The 20,018-nt window shown below is 50.8% G+C and overlaps 1 protein-coding gene across 4 annotated transcripts in view; it reads left to right on the top strand.

The window, feature by feature from the left end:
• Nacc1 (nucleus accumbens associated 1) overlaps positions 1 to 20,018 on the top strand; it is a 22,242-nt gene extending 2,224 nt beyond the window's left edge. The window contains exons 1-7 of one of the 4 annotated variants that reach the window (XM_029557369.1): positions 7 to 20; positions 13,898 to 14,809; positions 14,943 to 15,116; positions 16,067 to 16,172; positions 16,272 to 16,369; positions 17,115 to 17,365; positions 19,827 to 20,018. In XM_029557369.1, the coding sequence (XP_029413229.1) occupies positions 13,906 to 14,809; positions 14,943 to 15,116; positions 16,067 to 16,172; positions 16,272 to 16,369; positions 17,115 to 17,365; positions 19,827 to 19,844 (1,551 nt within the window). In that variant the 5' untranslated portion in view covers positions 7 to 20; positions 13,898 to 13,905 and the 3' untranslated portion in view covers positions 19,845 to 20,018. Of the gene's footprint in view, positions 1 to 6; positions 87 to 13,897; positions 14,810 to 14,942; positions 15,117 to 16,066; positions 16,173 to 16,271; positions 16,370 to 17,114 lie in introns of those variants that run through there. The other 3 variants (XM_029557370.1, XM_029557371.1, XM_017794947.2) reach the window with 3 other exon arrangements.

Below are 20,018 nucleotides of genomic sequence, written 5' to 3'. Positions count from 1 at the left end.
GGAGCGCGGCCACGGCGCAGGTGAGGCGGCCCGCCCCAGGCCCGCTTCAGGCCTGCTCCCTCCGGGGCGGCCCGAGGGCATCCGAGGTTCGTACGGAGGGCCGACAGGCTAGGCCCGAGGGCTCCCTGCTCGGAGTGAGGAGCTGAGGCCTGCCACGCAGCGCGGGCGAGGGCGGGGAGACCAGGCCTCGGCGATCAGCCTACAGCGTCCAGCCCCGGGCTGGGCCCGCGGTAACTGAGGGCAGCAGGGTCAGCCAGGATTCCGGCCGTGTAGAAGTGGGCCTCAGGTCCCGGAAGTCGCAAGGCGGGAAGGGGAAAAGCGAGGAGGCTGCCGGCAAGGCCGGAGGGGGAGGGGAAGCCCTGGGCCTGCCGGAGGGGAGGAGGGGAGGAAGGGAGGGCAACAAGGCCGGAGGGAAACGGCCGGAGGGGGCGGGGAGGGGCTGGGCCTGCAGGTAGCGAGCGCGTGGGGAGAAGGTGGGCGAGTCAAGTTACAGGCCTGGGGGAGGCAAGAAACCCTGGAAGTGGGGCATGGTGGGTGTGGGCGGAGCCTGCTCTGGGTGGGGGCGGATGGGAGATCCCTGGGATGTGTGCTGGGGGTCACGCGAGGTCAGAGCTTGGAGATGTAGGGACAAGCGACATCCCTGAGGCCTTCAGGTAAGGCTGGGGCATCTCGCTAGGACCTTCGGGGCTATGTCAGGAAAAACTAGTGTGACCAGAGTTGTGTACCCCCCACACCCCCTAAGTGTTCGCTCGTAGTGCGAAACGGGAGTTTCCTCTTCCTACATCTCATCCCCGAAACCTCTGCGAACTGCAGGCACAGGCCAGCGGGTGGGAGGTTGCATGGGCAGCCCCAGACACCTATCTCTGGAATCTTGTTTTCTTTTTTGAGTGGCCCCTGTCCACCCCTTCATCACACATCCTGTATAGAGGCAGTCCAGCAAGTATTACCTGAGTGTTTTAGGGTCCTGAATTCATTCTCGACTTTGTGGCGCCTGAACCTGGGACCTAAGGGTCGGGACTACCTCGAGCCATGCCTTATGGGAAGCTTTCCTGGCTGAAACTTCTTTGGCTCTGTCTCTCCGCCTGGAAGATAAATTATTGGTGATTGTTGATGGTGTTTTGGATACAAAATAGGCATCAACACATCTTGACTTAAGCTTAACTCTAGGGTTTGCCTCCTAGGTGCTCCTTCTGTGTTAGGCAGTATTCTGAGACGACCGGTGAACACATAGATCACTTACCATCACTGGGTTCATGGTTCTGGAAGGAAGCTTGAGGCTCAGGAGGCGTGACTTGTCCCTGGTCTTATGACTAAACTGTGGCCTAATCAAGTTGGCCCTCCTGGGGCACCAGTGGAGGAATTCCTGCTAGTCCGGATTCCCTTACCTAGTGGACACCCTGGAGTGGCTCAGTCCCCTTGCAGATGGATCAAGTTTCCCTTGTTGTCTTAGAGCCTGGAACTGTGGGGGCTTTTGCTGAGAACTTGCCCACACCTCTCCCATATGGCTTTGGGGTGGGGGGTCAGGAAGTGTGATCCTTCTTCGAGAAGTGGTTGTAAAGGTGGATGTTACTTTTCCAGTGGGATTTTGCGTTGCTTGCTTCTACTGTACCCTGGCTTCTGCAGTGCCCCAGCTTTTGTCCTTTCTGTACTAATTCAGATGCTGTTAACATCTTGAGGAGTTGGGGGCTAGTGTTTGGGCTTTTTTTGTTGTTGGGTTGAGGAATGGGGAGGTTGATACAGAGTCTCAGCTCTAGCATAGGAAGGCCTTGAATGATGGTCCTCTTGCCTCAGCCTCACAATGCTTGGATTAAGGCAAGAGCCACCACACCCGGCTGTCCTGGGGATTTAATTGCGATCAGCACATGAGGCAGGAACCTCAAACTGCCCCAAGAGTGTTATCAGCTGGTTCTTCTGGGTTTAATCTTGATACCTGGATTCTCCCTTATAGTTTCCAGAACACCCCACTAAACAGCAGTCAGTTAGGTCCTGTCCTCTCCCCTGGCCTCTTAGTTTACAGATACGACTGTGTCTGTAAAGAACATTGCACTGAAAGGTTGCTTTCTCCACTCTGCTGTTGCCTCTCCTTGAAGCTGCATTCCCAATAGAACCCCTTACCTGCCCCACTAGCTCCACCTGTTAGACTAATATCTCATCAGCTTTACACTTGCCTTTATTCGTGCCATTATACTTCAGCTGTTAATGCACAGAAACTGTATTTCCTGTCTGTTTGGACCAAGGCCAGCTGCTGCGGCATAGACTAGGTGCCCCTAGGCCTCAGGGAGGTGGGGTATGCAGGATGGGGTCAGCTAGTCACAACTGAAACACACAGACTTGTGGGAGTTGGCCCTGTTGTGTAGAAGGCCATCACCTGGAACTAGAGCAGAAGGCATTGGTCATATTTGCTTTTCAGTACAAACTTGGGGTGCATAGAGTAGGGGCAGGCACTGGTAGGCCCAGGGGGCCAGTTTCATTTTATGCTCTGTGCTCATTCCCTGGTGGGGTTGGGGAAGCAGATCCAGGAGGAGTTGGCTCTATGGCAACTTTTGTTTGGAAGGTGACCAACCTCAGACAAGGAAATAGTTCTTAGAGCTCCAGAGAAAATGGGCTGTTCTGTTTATGAAGATGGTATAGCCAGGCCAGGAGATAGTGAGTGCTGCGAAGGCTAGGAGGTTTCCTTCAGGTGGTCAAGGAAGACTTCTGGAACAGTCATGATCTGAATAATAAATTAGGGGTTGTAGGCCAAGGACAACACGTTCAAAGCTTTTATTGAGTATGTGTCAGGCACCTGCTACACATATTTTTTCTCTGTGAGGAGGAGCAAGGGATGACCCCTATTGGGGGCAGCGATCCTTCATGTCATCTACAAGAAAGGATTGCCTGGGTCTCCCCAGCACCCCCAGGTGAAGTTCTGTTAGCTGACTGGGCTGCAGAGAGCCCACTCAGGTTCTCGTGATCTGAACTTAGATTGTACAGGAACTATTGGAAGGGTTAGCCCAGTGAGTTCTAACCAGGGTCTTCATTGCCAGAGCCCTTAGGGACCAGAACCAAATACACACTGGAGCTGAGCTGGAGGCGGGCGTTTGGCCGCTTTGTTCCTACCTGGAGTCTTCTCTGCCCTTCGGCTCCTGTCGATTACTCGGAGCAGTTCTCCATGTTTGAGCTCATTTAAACACCACTCCTGTGTGATGATTGATACACAAGGAAATTGAAGCAAAGTTCTTCCAACACTCCACTTCCCTGATGCCTGCAGTAGAGGCCTGCACAACTGGCCTGTGCAGCCCTCCAGCCACATCACACCTCCCCAAGTTTGTTCCTGTGCCCCTTAGGCCCATGGTGTTGATTCCCACAAATGGGGGTGGGGCTACTCCTAGCCCTCTCTAGTGGGTTTGGAGGCCAGGGTTAGACAGCAACCTTCCATAAGTTGTCTAGGACAGCCCCCACCACCAAGAATGAACTGATGAGACTGGTGAGATGACTCAGTAGGTAAAGGTGCTTGCCACCAAATGTGGCAACCTAAGTTTGATCCGTGGAACCCGTGTAATAGGAGAGACAAGTTGTCCTCAGACCCTACCCACCTGCCATGGCATGTGTATGCATGTGCACATACACAGATGTAGCTTTAAAAACAAGAATGAGCTAGTGTAAATGGTACTGGCAAGGTGTTCTAATAATACATGTTCTCTGGTTTTCAGAGGGATTATGGGAAATGAGTATCTGCTGTGTGGTGAGACTAGGCTGTGAAGGACCTGACAGGTAACCTCTGAAATAGCACAAGTTCCAGAAGATAGTAGAAGTAAAAGACGTCTACTCAGGGAGTTTATAGATGGGGAGGAGCAGAGGGGACAGTAGCAATAAGAGCCAGTGGGTGTCAGTTAGGCACTGATGTGCTGATCTGTTGCTTAGTCCTTGAAACAGCCTGATCTGAGGTTTCTATGTTGGTCTTTTTTTAATTTTTTCTTTTTCTTTTTCTTTTTTTTTTTTTTCAAATTTTGGTTGACGGGGGAGGGAGAGGGGAGGATGGACCATGATGCATATGTCAGGTCAGAGGACAACTTGTGGGAGTTGGTTCTTCTACCATATGGGTCCTGGAGATCAAACTCAAGTCATCAAGTTTGGCATCAGGCACCTTTACCCACCAAGCCAGCTCTCTAGCTCAAGTGTGCCAGTAGTAGTATAGGTACAGGTGGTCCTCTATCACTTTAGATTGAGAAATAGAAACAGTATTGCATCTGTAGAACATATACACCCTTTTGGTTGCTTTTTGTGGTGCTTGGGATCTAATCTAGGGCTTTGTACTGCCTCCTTCCCCTAATAGGCTTTTGTTTGTTGTCTTTATCCCCTGAACTGTACAGTGTAACAATTCCTGGTTTTGAGACACATGTTGTTGTACATAGTAGTCCATAGTGGCTTGAACTCATGATTCTGCTGCCTCAGCCTCTCCAGTGCTGGGGTTAAGAGACACATACTACCTGGGTTTTATTTATTTATACTTTTTTTATTACATTTATATTTATTTAGGGAGAGATAGGGGTTGTAGGACAACTTACAGGAATCTCCAGCTATGTGGGCTCCAGGGATTGAATTCTAGTTGTGAGGCCTGGTGGCACTTGCTTTTTCTTTTAATTAATTAATTTATTAATATTATTTTGGTCTTTTTGAGACAGGGTCTCCCTGTAGCCCCAGCTATCCTGGAACTCACTATGTAGACCAGGCTGGCCTTGAACTCACAGAGATCTGCCTACCTCTGCCTCCCAAGTGCTGGGATTAAAGGTGTGCGCCACCACTCCCAGCTGGCACTTGCTTTTTTACCCAGTGAGCCATCTTGCCAGCTTTAAGATTTTATTTTTCACTTGTTATGGTGGCACACACCTTTAATCCCAGCACTTGGGAGGCAGAGGTAGGTGGATCTCTGTGACACTGAGTCCAGCCTGGTTTACATAGCAAGTTCCAGGTGAGCTGAGGCTACAGGGAGACCCTGTCTCAAAAAACTCACACCACACACCCCCAAAAGAAAGATTTTATTTTAAATTGAGTGTGTGCACCTGAGTGTAGGTGCCCACAGAGGCCAGAGGAGGGCTTTGGATCCCCTGGACCTGGAATTACAGGTGGTTGTGAGCTGCCCAGTGGGAACTGGACTCTGGTCCTCTGTAGGAGCAGTATATTCTCTTTTTTCTTCTTTAACATTTTAAATTAAGTTTTTGTAATTTTTTTTAACTTTTTAAAATTATAATTATTTTTAAATTTTATGTGTATGTGTGTATTGCCTGCATGTAGGTAAGTGCACCTGTGTCATGCAATTCCCGCCGAGGTCAGAAGAGACTGTCAGAGCCCCTGGGACTGGAGTTACGGACCATTGTTAGCTGCCATGTGGGTGCTGGGATTCGAACCCAGGTCTTTTGCAAGAACAAGCAATGTTAACCACTGAGCCATCTTTCCACCCCGAGTTTTTGTAATTTCATACAACACTTATTAATCAAATTTAGAACCACCCCCTTCCTCATCCATGCTCCCCCACTCCAAACTTCATGTGTTTCGCCATACATGTTAAATTCAATCCAGTCAAGCATTTGTACCCAGCTGTCCTTCAGTGTAAATTTGTCCACCGGAGTTTAGTCAGCCCGTTTGGAGATCATATGTAAGGAATTCTCTCCCTCACCCAGTAGCAGTCAATCTCTAATAGTGAATCTAGGCAAGTCTATATCTGTGTTTTGTGGGCTTACGTGTTTGAGTGTATTGCCCACATGTATGTAAGTGCACCTGTGTCATGCAAAGACTGCAGTGGCCAGAAGAGGGCATTGAATCCCCTGGAACTGGAGTTACAGACAGTTGTTAGCTGCCATATGGATGCTGGGAATCAAACCCAGGTCTTCTGGAAGACCAGCAAGTATTCTTAACCACTGAACCATCTCTCCCTCCCTGGGTGGTTTTTTTGTTTTATTTCCAGACAGGGTCTCCCTGTAGCCCCAGCTGGCCTAAACTTGCTATGTAGACCAGGCTGGCCTTGCACTCACAGAGATCCGCCTGCCTCTCTCTCCCCAGTGCTGGGACTAATGACTACCACACCCAGCCCCTATCCCACCCAGTGTTTTTTTTTTACTTTTAGAGTGTGTGGTGTACATGTACGTGTGCATGTGAAGGACAACTTGTGGAGGTCCGTTAGTTCTCTCCTTCCACTGTAGGGGGTCCTAGGATCCAACTCAGATTGTTAGCCTTGGAGACAAGCAACTTTGCCCACTTAGCCATCTCACTGACCCTGTAACTGCCTTCTGACAACAGTCTGTGTAGCATTTACATTATAACTATTATAAGTCATCTACAGGCAATTTAGTCTAGAGGCACTGGAATGCTTAGTGGAAGAGCATTTTACCTAGCATGCATAAGGTCCTGTGTTCTGTTACCAGCACCAGAAAAGAAAAAAAAAAAATCTACAGGAGGATATGTTTGGGTTCTATGTAATACCTTACCACTGTATAGTAAGGGCCTGTGACTCCATTTGGGGAAGAAAATTGTCTAGCAGTGTTTGTCCAGGCTGGCCTTTGTTTCGCTGTTCAGTTTGGTTTTTTTTTTTTCAGTCTTGTTATATCGTTGCTATGTAGCTTTGAGTTCCTGGCTCAGGTAGTCCTACTTACTACCTCAGCTTCCCAAGTAATTGGGACTAAAGCCTCCGTTTTCTTACCTGATAAATGGCATTTCTGACCTGCAGCCAGGGCCAGGGCCAAACAAACAGTTGTTACACTGTTTAGGGGATAACCTGTGTCCCTGTGAAGCTCTCAGTTCCCATTCTCATTCCTTGCATCTCCAGTACATTTCAGCAAGCCCCACCCATGACAGAACCACCTTCCACAGTACCTGCGGTTTCCTTTGAGTTCATTGTGCCACAGTAATCTCAGGGCCCTTTGCACTTGATGCTTGTGCCCACTGCCTTGTCCTTTGGGTCTGGTCTAAGGCACCAGGGGAGCAGGATGTAACTTAGAAAAGTGGGCTTATCAGATCTGGGGGCAGTACCCAAGCCAAGGTTCCATGAAGACAGGCAGGGCTGCCGCTAGTTTCTGTAAGGGGCTGGAGCTGCTTCAGGCAGAAGTCAGATTGCTGGGGGCCACTTGAAGCATGTGGGAGGAGGGAGGCAGGAGAGGTAGCAGAAGATGCTTGTTCCTGGAGGTGCTGGTGGGGGAAGAGGGAGGAAGACTGTGAAGAAGATGGAGGTAGGGGTAGACAGGAGGAACTAACTACATGTTTGACCCCTTTCCTAAAGGGGTCTGGCATGGGCTGCCTGCCCTACCTCTGGCTTCTTTGGGCACTTGTGTTCCCATCTATGAAGTGGGTCCATCCCTGCTACCTCAGTTACCTGGTTCTCAGACAGAAGCCAGAAACAGATGGGCACGCTTTCTCTGTGGTTCAGGCCTGTTTCACCTTACTGGCCTGTTCTTATGAATCACATATCACGAAGGCTCATATCTTCCTCAGGAGCTGCTACTAATCCTATTTCTCTGGAACTAATGACAGCCTTTTAGGGGAAGAAAATTAATTCATTGTGCTTCTAAAAAAAGCAGATGCTAGCTCAGGGTATGGCATGGTGCATACACTTGGAGGCTAGGGCAGGAGGATCAGGAGTTCAGGGTCATCCTCTGCTCCCTATCAAGTTTGAGAAAGACCCGTCCCCAAAACAACAAGAAGCCAACTATAGGATCCATACAGTTAGATCACTTTTTTAAAAAAAATTTATATATTTATTTTTATCTTATATGTATGAATGTTATGCTTGCATGTGTGTAAGTGTACCTGTGTAGTGCAGTGCCCTCAGAGGACAGAAGAGGCTGTCGGATCCCCTGGAACTGGAGTTATGGATGGTTGCCAGCCACCATGCGGGTGCTGGGATTCGAACCCAGGTCTTCTGCAAGAGTAGTCAGTGCTCTTAACCACCAAGCCATCTCTCCAGTCCCCAGTTAGATCACTTTTGTCTTCACTGTCAAGATGTTGCCCTGTACATAGCTCTCCCCTCCCCCCTTTTTGTGGTACTGAGGTTGACAGAGACTTAACGTGTTGGTAAGACCTTTGCCATTGAGATTTATTGCTCACATTCTGGAGGTTGGGAAGTTCCAAGATCAAGGTACCTCAGGTTCAGTGACTACTGAAGGTCATGGAGGGTAGCGGTAGGGGAATGAACAGGCTCCTTGGGTGTCTCATGAAGGTAGAACCCTCATGGACTAATCACCTTCCAAAAGTCCAACTCTTTCTGTGTTTATTTTGATACAGGATCTTCTGTAGCCCAGATTGACTTCAAACATCTGATCTTCTTGCTTCTACCTTCCAAGTGCCAGGAGTATAGGTGTGTGCCACTATGCCTGCCAAAGTCCTTCTTTATCCTAATAGTTGGAGATAGGTTTCGTTTTTTTTTTTTTTTAAGACGGTCTCTGTAAAGCTCATGCCAACCTCAGTTCTGTACACACGTACACACACACACACACACACAAAACCACCCCCATCCCCCCAGAGACACAGTGCTGGCTTGTCATTTGCTTATTAGTTATTGCCACTCAAGGGATGGAATTTAGGGCCTTTCATGTGCTAGACAAGCACTTCACTGCTGAACCTACACCCCCAGGGAGCCTTACTCTGTCCCTGGTAAGGCTCAAGTCCTTTGCCCCAGCTTCTGTTCTCTTCCTCAAGATCTAGCAGTTTCTTCCCCGGAAATATCCTGCCAGCCCCCTCTCACAGTCAGTGGTCAGCAGTAGTTTGGTAGTCTGAAACTCAGAGGCATAGGTTCCCAAATGCCATCCTAACTGCTTCTGGGGCCAAATTACTTCAGAATCCGGCTCTTTTTCTAGACACAGAGATCAGAAGTGAGATCGGTTTATGTGACCCAAACTGGTCTTGAACTCCTGGATTCAAGCTGTCCGTCTACCTCAGCCTCCTGAGTAGCTGGGACTATAATCATATGCTGCCATTGCCTGATCCAGTCCTAGGGGCAAGGGACATAGCAGGAAGCTGCCCAGGTGAACTTCCTGCCCTTGTGGAACTTGCATGAGGCTAAGACTGTTTGCTAGATCTTAAGAGCTGTGTGGCTGGTGAGATGGTTCAGTAGATAAAAAACTGCTGTGCAACCCTGGCAACCCGCGTTCAATCCCTGGGACCCACATGTAAAGGTGGAAGGAAAACAGACTTCACAAAATTGTCCTCTGACCTCCACACATGTACATGCACACACACACACACACACACACATTTAAAAAAGAAAAAAAAAAAAACATCGTGTCAGTGAGGCAGAAGCAACCCGAAAGTTGAGGTATCGGAAAGAGCTACTACTGAGCTGTCTGTGTAGCCATTGCCATCTTAACGACGGCATTCTAGGAAATTGGTACAGGCAGGGCCAGACCCAGGGCCCCAAACCAAGCATTGTAGAGATTGATCAATACTGTGTGTGCTGGGAGGCCTGAAGAGCTTTGGAAGGTGTGACCCAGGAATTTGTCCTCAGCAGGGACAGCTGGAGATTGGAGGGGGTAGGGGAAGCCTTGGTCGAGCGTTGGCACTGAGTGTGCAGGCGTCTGGTGCCATGAAGTGGCCTGCCCAGGTGCTAACATGGGGACAGTGAGTGGTTTGAGCTAAAATACGGTGGATTAGGCGGTGCTTCACAACAGACATGTTTTCTTGCAGTTCTAGGGGTGGTGGTTCAAAGCTAGGGTTCCAGATTAATATGGATTATAGTGAGGGTTCTTCCTGGCTTCCACCCTTACAATTATAACCTTAATTACCTTAAAGACCCACATCTCCAAAGACAGGTGTCCTGGGGATAGGGCTTCACCATATGAATTTGGTGGGGAAACAGTTCTCTCTGTAGCACTTTGCAGAAGGCCTTGCCCCCGACCCCCACACATACCATCCCACTTCTGTCACTACAGATCTCAGAGCCATTGTCAACTAGCAATATGAGTATGAGCCACCACACCAGACATTGTCACCTCTTTTGGGAAGTCACATGCCCCAGGGCTTGTAGCACCTCTATATCATCCTGGATGAATGGCAGGGAGCTCTAGAGGCAGGGTCTGGGTAAATATCTATTGAGTAACTGTTGGGGGTCATGGAAACATCATGCCTTATTGCACTGTTGAGTAAAGTTGGGAGACCAGGGCCAAGACTAGCCATGCTGGAAGGACCCTCTTCATCCCTTGGGCTGGGGGATGCCCTGCTGAGTTGTATGATTGTTTTCAGTGCTGGGGCCTAAGCCTGCAGCCCTGATCTGGAGTTTTTAGAGCCCAGGGGTGTTTTCTAGTCAACTGAAGCTTAATGTTCTCTTGGACAAGTGAAGGGGGGGTTTCAGTGGGAGGTGGGATGCAAAGGAGGGAGGGATATCTTCTTCAACCTAGAGACCTCAGAAGGGGCCAGTCAAGGATGAGCCAGGGCATTCTATAATGTACTGGTGCTTGACATGGGGATGGGATAGGGAGGGTTGCAGTACCTCACCAAGGAGAGCCTTACATAGAGGGGTGGAGCAAAGCCAAGCCTTTGTTGCTGACTGCTCTTCAGCCTGGTGGGAACTGAATCATTGGCAGGTTTCAAGTTCTTGGGTCCTGGACTCCATCCCACAGCCCTACTTAGCAAGTGACTGCCCCAGCTTGTGTTTGCTCTAGGAGCCCAGTATGGCTGTTCACTAAGTGTATAGTGGTCTGCAGCCTTACCTCATCCCTGGGGACTGAATGCTCCATGGTTCCCAGAGAAACTCTCCAGATCCACCACCCTATTCTCTACATGTGAATTGTTATTTGAAAGCTCAAAAACCTTGAGTGATAGCCAAGGGACCTCAGAGCCCATAGTGCTGAAGACTTCCTGTGTTGTGCGGGGCTCTTGGCAAGGCTTGGCACAGTTGTCCTGTATCCATTGTCAGAGATGGGTCAGAAATGGATGGAGAGAACACTTTCTGAGTGAAGGGGCCAGGCCAGGTCCAGAAGCTCACAGAAAGCCAGTGTGGCTAAAGACCAGGGAGAAGGACAGGTTTCTAGCCTCAGGAAGGGACTTCGGAGAGTAGGCAAGGAAAATTGTAGAGTTTCTTTCTCCTCCTCCCCATCCCTAAGTCCTTGGGGGTAATATAGTCTCATGATTTTTTCAGGCTGGCCTGAAACTAAAGATCCTACCTCAGCCTCCCCTCCCAAGTGCTGTGACTACATGTGTATTCTACCACCATAGCTGTTCTGGGTTTGTTTGTTTGTTTGTTTTTAAGAGAAGAAAACAAAACACTTAAGCTGGGTGTGGTGGCTTCCTAGCACTGGGGATGTTAAAGCTGCAGAACAGGTGCGAGCTAAAAGCCAGCCTGGGCTATATTGTAAAAGCCTCTGTCTACAGACAGAAAGCAGTGAGAAGCCAGGTATGGTGCACACCGTTAATCCCAGCACTTGGGAGGCAGAGGTAAGTAGACCTCTGAGTTTAAGGTCCTCCTGGTCTACATAGTGAGTTCTAGGCCAGCCAAGGCTATAGTGAGACCCCTGTCTCCAAAAAAGAAAAAAGGCAGTGAGAAGAACTTCAAAAGCTTTGGCAAATCTTTTGAAAATTTTAATAGTATGGCCACCAGGTTGAGAATTCAAGATAAGAAAAGTTGTGCTTTACAAGTCTTCCCAGTTCTATGCAGAGGAAACCATTTGCTGTTTCTTGTTCTGTTTGTTTGGGGGTGGAGTGGGAGGGGTCAAACCCTGGCCTCATAGGCAAGTGCTGTAACACTGAGCTGTATACTCCAGCCCTATTTTTGTTCAACAGCTTTATTGAGGAATGCCATTTACCACCCATTTAAACTGTAATAGTTTTTGTTACTTTTTTTTTGGTCTTTTAGAGACAGGGTCCCCTGGTAGCCCAGCTGTCCTGGAACTCGCTATGTAAACCAGGCTGGCCTTGAACTTTGTTACTTTTTTTAAAAAAAGAACATTTATGTATATGAGTAGATTGCCTCCATTTATGTAAGTGCACCCATGTCGTGCAATGCCCACAGAGGTCAGAAGAGGGTGTTGGATTCCCCTGGAACTAGAATTAGAGATGGCTGTTAGCTGCCATGTGGATGCTGGGGACTGAACCTGGGTCCTCTGCAAGAGCAGTCAATGATCTTAACCACTGAGCCATCTTTCCAACCCCTTTTGTTACTTATTTTTGAGATGGTTGTCTGTTGCCCATGCTGGCCTCTATCTTTAAGCTCAGGGATTGGTCATCACCAGCTAGAGTAACTGAGACTGTGGGCTTATGCGCACACCTAGCTTTTTGTAATGGTCTTCAGTGTATTCAAATCAGGAAACTATCACATCCCTTTGCCCTAAGCAAACCCCAATTCTTCTTTCCCAGCCCCTGGCAACTGTTTTGTGTCTTGATGGATTGCCTGTTCTAGACATTTCATATAAATGGAATCATATGCCATGTGGTCCTTCTGTTTGGCTTTTTCATGTCATGTGAGGCACCTTGACACTTTTCCCTATGCAGTGTTCTCACCAGTGGTATATGAGAGTTCCCATTTTCACCTTTGAGACACTTGCCTTTTTATGGAACCTAGGACTTCACTCAAACTAATATGCCCCCAGCCACTTGCCTGTCTTATTCCTGCTTAGGAGCCTAAGGTGTAAGATGGTATTTGTTGTATTGTAGTTTGAATCTGCATTTCCTTGGTGGCTAGGGTTGGATGTCATAGGTATCATTCATTCAGTGAATGGTATCGAGTCCTTTTCTGGGCTGTAGGCACTGATGTTGATGTGTCAAGAGCCATGTGTGGGGTGGTAGTGCTGGGCATCCTTCCTAACACTCAGATGTGCCTGTGCGTTCTCATGTGAGACAGATCTTGGCCACTCCACTCTGTAGGTGCCTTGCTGATCTAACGTACAATCCATTCTCAGTGTCTGCAGGTCCTACATCCTCAGATTTAACCACTACACATAAAAAACATTTCTAAAAGATAATTTTCTAATGATAATAGCTCAGTGGCAGAGCATGTGCCTAACTTGTTTAAGACCCTGGGTTCCAAGCCAGGCGTGGTGGCACATGCCTTTAATCCCCAGCACTCAGGAGGCAGATCTCTGTGAGTTCAAGGCCAGCTTGGTCTACATGAGTTCCAGGCCAGCTAGGGCTACAGAGACACCCTGTCTCAAAAAGACAAAGGACCCTGGGTTCCATCCCCAGCGCTGCACAAACATTTTGAGATCCCGGTATAGTGGCTGATTTCTATAATTCTGGCACTCCAAAGGCAGGAGGACTGCCATGAGTTCTAGCTTGGCCAACTGTATTATGAAACAAACAAAATTTTGAGGATGGGCAATATAGGTATAGGTATTACAAGTCCTCTAGAGGTGAGTTTATGGAGCTTGGGTGTGATAGGTGAATGAAGCAGGATCAGGAATTCAAGGCCAGCATGGGTAACTTTTGTTTGTTTGTTTTGGTCTTTTTGAGACAGGGTCTCCGTGTAGCCCCAGCTGGCCTGGAACTCACTATGTGGAGCAGGCTGGCCTTGAACTAACAGAGATCTGCCTGCCTCTGCCTCCCGAGTGCTAGGTTTAGAGGCATGTGCCACCACGCCTGGCTCAGCACGGGTATCTCTTAAGTAGCTCAGTGTTGAAGTACTTACTTAGCATGCACAAGGCCCTGAGTTCTGTTCCCAGCACAAGAAAGTAAATGGGGCTTGAGTGTCTATGGATTCCAGTATCCACTGGTTCCTGAACCCGAACCCCTGCAGATACCCACTGGATAGTTGTCATATCCATAGAGACAGGGTTGTGGGGTCAGGCGGGGCAGGTGACTGTGCCATTTTTAGGTATACCACAGATACCACCATGTGGATGTCCTGGCTTCCACATTCTCTCCTCTCTGAGGTGAGGTCACTGTGGCAGGGAGGGCCTGTGTTCGTTTCTGCTGTCTGACCATATCTTCTGTCTCCTTGCAGCTGCTGCCATGGCGCAGACCCTACAGATGGAGATTCCGAACTTTGGCAACAGCATCCTTGAGTGCCTCAATGAGCAGCGGCTGCAGGGCCTGTACTGTGATGTGTCAGTGGTGGTTAAGGGCCACGCCTTCAAGGCCCACCGGGCTGTGCTGGCTGCCAGCAGCTCATACTTCCGGGACCTGTTCAACAGCAGCCGCAGTGCCGTGGTGGAGCTGCCAGCTGCAGTGCAGCCACAGTCGTTCCAGCAGATCCTTACGTTCTGCTACACAGGCCGGCTGAGCATGAACATGGGGGACCAGTTTCTGCTCATCTACACAGCAGGCTTCCTGCAGATCCAGGAAATCATGGAGAAGGGCACTGAGTTCTTCCTCAAGGTCAGCTCCCCAAGCTGTGATTCCCAGGGCCTGCATGCTGAGGAGACCCCATCCTCAGAGCCTCAGAGCCCTGTGGCACAAACGTTGGGCTGGCCAGCCTGTAGCACACCATTGCCCCTTGTGTCCCGCGTCAAGACGGAGCAGGAGTTGGACTCTGTGCAGTGTACACCAGTGGCCAAGAGGCTGTGGGATAGCAGCCAAAAGGAGGCCGGAGGCAGCGGTGGCAGCAATGGCAGCCGCAAGATGGCCAAGTTCTCCACACCAGACCTGGCCCCCAACCGGACGCCCCAGCTGGCCCCAGTGGCCACAGCTGCAGCAGCTGTGGCAGTGGTGGCAGTAGGGGGGGGTGTGAGTGGGCCCAGCACGTCAGAGCGGACCAGCCCAGGTACCTCCAGTGCTTACACCAGTGACAGCCCTGGTTCCTACCATAATGAGGAGGATGAAGAGGAGGACGCAGGTGAAGAGGGCACAGATGAACAGTACCGGCAGATCTGCAACATGTATACCATGTACAGCATGATGAATGTTGGCCAGACAGGTGAGTGCTGCCAGCACCTTCCCTTCAGTCCCCTGTATGAGTGCCACCCTCCCCCAGTCCTCTGTGTGTTACCTGCACACACCCCCCACACACCCATAGCACATACAGACACACTCATCACCTGTCCCAACAGCCGAGAAGGTGGAGGCCCTCCCAGAGCAGGTGACCCCTGAGTCCCGCAGTCGCATTCGGGTGCGGCAAGACCTGGCATCTCTCCCGGCTGAGCTTATCAACCAGATTGGCAACCGCTGCCACCCAAAGCTCTATGATGAGGGCGATCCCTCAGAGAAGCTGGAGCTTGTGACAGGTATGTTGACTATACTTCATCCTCCCATCCTTTTACTTTGCAACCTTCATCTTCATGTCCCCCTCTGATTACAAGCTTGTGCCCTGGCAACTGACATGCTCAGCTAGCTCCTCAGTTTCTTCTTTGGACTGCTGTTGGTAGCACTGCCTTGACAAGAGAGATGATTAAATGAGTTGGGGGTGGAATGTGACTCAGCTAGTAGCATTTGTCCAGCATTTATGAAGCCCTAGGTTCTACCCCCAGCAGTGCATAAACTGGGCATGGTGGTATAGACCTGTAATCCCAGCATTTGAGAGATAGGGACAGGAGGATCAGAAGATCAGAGTCAGCCTTGGCTGCATATTGAAGTCAAAGCCAGCCTGAGATACGTGAATCCCTGGCTCAAAAAGAAGAAAAAAGATCAGATGAGCCCAGGACTCTTTGAGAGCCCCAGTGTGCTAGAGATCCCATCCCCAGCACCACAGAAGGAAGGGTGAGGGGAAGGGAAGTGTGAAGCTATCTCCAGGTGAGACGGGGCATACTTGGGAATCCCAGCAGTGAACAGTCCAAGGTATGAGGGAGGACCCAGTCTGAGCCAAAAACAAGAAGTGGGGGATGGGGGACAGAGAGGCTGATTAACTAACTTATTCTCATTAAAGACTGGTCTGTAAGTTTCTGGCTCCTGAGAGCTACTGGGCAGGCAGGTAGGGACTCATTACCACAGGGGTTCATGGTATGCTGATCTTTCTGAGCTTCTTCCAACATGTCTATACCTGGGCTTGCCACAGGGCCCAGTATGTAGCAGGTGCTCTGTAGGTCATAGTAGCCACTCCTTTCTATCTTTTCTTGAGCCTCGCCTGGCTGCCCTGGGCTTTCTGGGCCACTTAGGACTCAGAGGCTGACAGGTAGGGTTAGAGATACAGATACTTCTGTTGGGATTTTGACCCAGACTGTGTGACTTTCCTTGCTAGGCACCAACGTGTACATTACAAGGGCACAGCTTATGAATTGCCACGTCAGTGCAGGCACAAGGCACAAGGTCCTACTGCGGCGGCTCTTGGCTTCCTTCTTTGACCGGTGAGGCACACCCCAGAATCCTAGGGTCAGGGAGCAGGTGGCCCCCCAAACCCTTATCAGGAACTCCGAACTTGACCTGTGCTTCTACCCTTCTTTCAGGAACACACTGGCCAATAGCTGTGGCACCGGCATTCGCTCTTCCACCAATGACCCCAGGCGAAAGCCACTGGACAGTCGTGTCCTCCATGCTGTCAAATGTAAGTGTTATGCCCTCAGATTCAGGCTAGGGACTTTTTCCTTCATTGTTGGCCCTGGCAGCTGGGTGGAGCTGAGTGTTAAGAAGGGTTCTGGGGCCAGTGAGATGGCTTAGTAGGTAAAGGCACCTACCACCAAGCCCAACAACCTGAGTTTGATCCCTGGATTCCACAAGTTGTCCTCTGACTGCCACACATACACGGTTACATGCATGCGTGCACAGATGCACAGGCACAAAATAAATAATAATAAATGTCAAAAAAAAAAGTTTTTTAATGAAAAGGGGTTCTGACTAGCTGTTAGGAAGCTGGGGCAGGAGGACTAAGAGTTCAAGGCCAACCAGGACTGCATGGAAAAAAGGAGGAGGGGGATTCCGAGGTTCCATCTTCTCTTTTTGGGAAAGAAGCTGCAATTAGGGATGTCTTCACATTTGGGGTGTAGTGCTGAAGGAAACGAGGTGCCTATGTCATGAAGGAGGGTCTCACGTCCAGGGTAGTCAAGGGAGGATTGAGGTGGCTAGGCCTGGCAAAAGGTGGTGGGGCTGTAGGCAGTGGCAGGCACTTGTCAGGAGGATGATTAGGTTTGCATGGGCAGCCTGAATCTTGCAGACCACACGTTCCCACATGGCATTTGCCCAGTTAGGCAGCAGTAGTTTAGAGTCATCAGTGTGTTCACTGGGCATTTATAGAAATGGAAGGCTTAAGGGAGGAGTCTAGGCCCTAGCTGCCTACTCTTCCCCTCCTGCAGACTACTGCCAGAACTTCGCCCCCAACTTCAAGGAGAGTGAGATGAATGCTATTGCGGCTGATATGTGCACCAATGCCCGCCGTGTGGTGCGCAAGAGCTGGCTGCCGAAAGCCAAGCCCCTACACCTGGCAGAGGGCGATACCTACAGCAGCTTCATCAGCGACACTGGCAAGATAGAGCCGGACATGATGAACATGGAACACAGCTTCGAGACAGCCAGCCACGATGGCGAGGCCGGCCCCTCGGCTGAGGTTCTTCAGTAACATAAGTGTGACCTTCCCATGGGATGTCACACTCCCCCTCCTGTCACATACCCCCACCCACCACCTGGTCACGAGCTACTGTCTGTCCCTCCCCAGGACCTATGAGGGGTGCTGCTTTTCTCTGGCCTCAAGAATTGGCTGCCCAAGGCACCTGCTGCACCTGTTGGAGGGCAGTGCTTATAGCAGCCTCCTCAGCAACACTGATCAGTTAGAGCCAGTTAGCCGGACATGACGGCAGGGAACACAGCTTTCAGAGAGCCAGCCCCCTCAGCCAGGTCCTCCAGTAACCGCCCAGGACCCCCCTCCTCCATGGATGTCACACTCCCCCTCCTGTCACTCGACACCCACCACCTTAGAACTACTGTCCGTCCCCAGGACCCACAGGGGTGCTGCATGCTCCCAGCCCTCTGCCTCCTTGTCATCCCACACCCCTCCCCAAAGCAAACTGGGCTGGGTCAGGAGAGGACAGGCATTGGGTGGGGCCTGTGGCCTCCCACAACACATGCAGGGGGAGCCCTGGTTCCCCTTCCTTTTAGGCATTTCCCAGCACCAGGCCAGCTGGGGGAAAGGCAGGGCTCAGCAAGAACCTCTGCCCCTAACTGCAGCTGCTTGGGACTCCAGGGGCCCAGGGGTTCTCAGGACCCCTCCCACCCCCCACCCCCAGTGCTTCCACTTCTCCAAAAGCGCCTTCCTGTCCCTCTTGTCTGTCCCTGCGCCTTGGGGCTAGGGTAGGCGAGGCCAAGAGGGACTGCCCACTTTGCAGCTGAGGAAACAGGCCCAGAGAAGGCTCGGAGAAATTTCAGAACTGACCCTTGGTGGTGACAGCCTCCATCGTACCCCTCCTAAGCCCGCCCTATTCTGCCTGTATGGGTCCCCTCAGCCCAAGAGAGCGGGGCTCTTGTGGGCAGATGTGGGTCTCAGGACAGGTTTCCAGACTGGCAAAGCGTGTGGGTGTTGGTGTGCATGCCTGCTTGTGTAAAGCATTTGCTTTCCAAAACATGAAGATCTTAGAAATGGTAAGACCGGGGTTGGAACCAGGGAGCAGGCTTGGAGGCCACTGCCCTTCTCCTATCTGCCCCTGGGCAGGGCTCCCAGCCCCCACCCCCACCCCCTGTACATAACTTTTTGAAACTTTTTTTAGCGAATGAAATATTGAAGTATAAGATTTCCTTTTATTTTTCAAACCAATGGGACTGTGTCTGAGGGGTCCCTGGGTGTGGTCTGTGGAAGGCAGGATGCAGGGTAGGCTCTGTGTGTGTGTGTGTGTGTGTGTGTCCCCACATGCACATGTGTGGTAGATACTTGTGTATGTGTGAGATGAGGGTGCATGTTACCATGGGGGGAGTCCACTCCCAGAACCCCTGGGCTGCTGTAGGTCCAACCATCTCCCCCTTCCCCAAGACTACAGTTTGAAGGTATTCCAGGTCCCACTTGGCTGAGCCCACTCCTGAGGGGTGGGTCAGGGCAGGGCCCACGTCCATAGTTAGTGGTTTGCAGAGTTTTCTCTCGCCATTCCTTTATATTCTAGCTCTCCCAGAGCATGTTCTTGGGTGTTTGAGTTTTACATGTGAACATCAGGGAGGAGGGGTTCCGGTTTACTCCTTACCTCTGTTGTCATATCACTATCTCACTGGTTCCTTTCTAGCCTTGACTTCCCTGCCTCTCCTCCCCAGCTCTGCATCTTAGTTCCCTCTTCAAAGGCAGGGCTTATAGGATTGGAGAAGGTAGGCTGGAGCCTTTTGAGTATGATCTGGAGACCTGTCCCCTCAGCCTAACAGTACCTGCTGGGGTCCCTCCTAACATCTGGTGAGGGTGGGGGGTATTGGGTCTGGCCTGGCCACAGAACCTTAGCCTGGGAGACCAAGTGGAGGGGAGTCGACACCCCTAGCTAAAGCACAAGCACCTTAGTCGCACCCCTTTCCTCCACCCTTGCCCTGGCCTGCTGCCCCACCCCAGCGCAGATCCCAAAGCACAATCTCCTGGTAACTTGGCATGTAGTTGATCCTGGCCATGGTGAGGCAGGCTGTGTTCCTCCAAGCTGAGTGAGGGGCAGCTTACTGGGGCTCAGGTTTTGCTTAGCCTGCTGTTCCATCTAAGCCCTTGCAGCACAGAATGGGCATCAGAGCCCATTCATTCCAAGGACCTCAGGAGGTGGTCCTGGCTCCCGGGACTGGGGGGGGGGGTTGGGGGGAGGGAATCAGGCCAGGGGTGCAGGGGAGGAAACTACTCACTAGGAGAGCCAAAGACAGGGTTGTGCCTTACCCCAGGAGCCCACCCCTGCGCCCCTCCCCTGGCAGTCAGCTGCTTGCCCCCCACCCCTACCCTGCCCTCTTAAGCTGCATGGTCCCCATCCTGGGCAGCCAGGAGAGTGAAAGAAGAACCCATCTAGTAGGACAGGGAACTGGGGCAAACCTGCTGGCCGCCCTCCCACCCATTGCCTCTTTCACAGGGACAGGCTGCCCACTGACCCATGTGAAGTGCCAATGCCCTCCACACCTGAGGCCGAGCCCCCACCCCTCCCCAGCCAGCAAGTGAGATTGCACACTAACTACTGTATGGAGAGGAGTGGCGTTGGGAAATGTGAACCCTGAGAGTCAGTGATGCTGATAAGAATAAACAAAACGCCTTTGTAACAACCCTA

The sequence above is a fragment of the Nannospalax galili genome, unplaced genomic scaffold (assembly GCF_000622305.1).
Source record: "Nannospalax galili isolate Female #2095 unplaced genomic scaffold, S.galili_v1.0 scaffold47, whole genome shotgun sequence".
In the NCBI taxonomy this organism is placed as follows: domain Eukaryota; kingdom Metazoa; phylum Chordata; class Mammalia; order Rodentia; family Spalacidae; genus Nannospalax; species Nannospalax galili.
The sequence above is the reverse complement of the archived record's forward strand: the minus strand, read 5'-3'. Positions and strand labels throughout refer to the sequence as shown.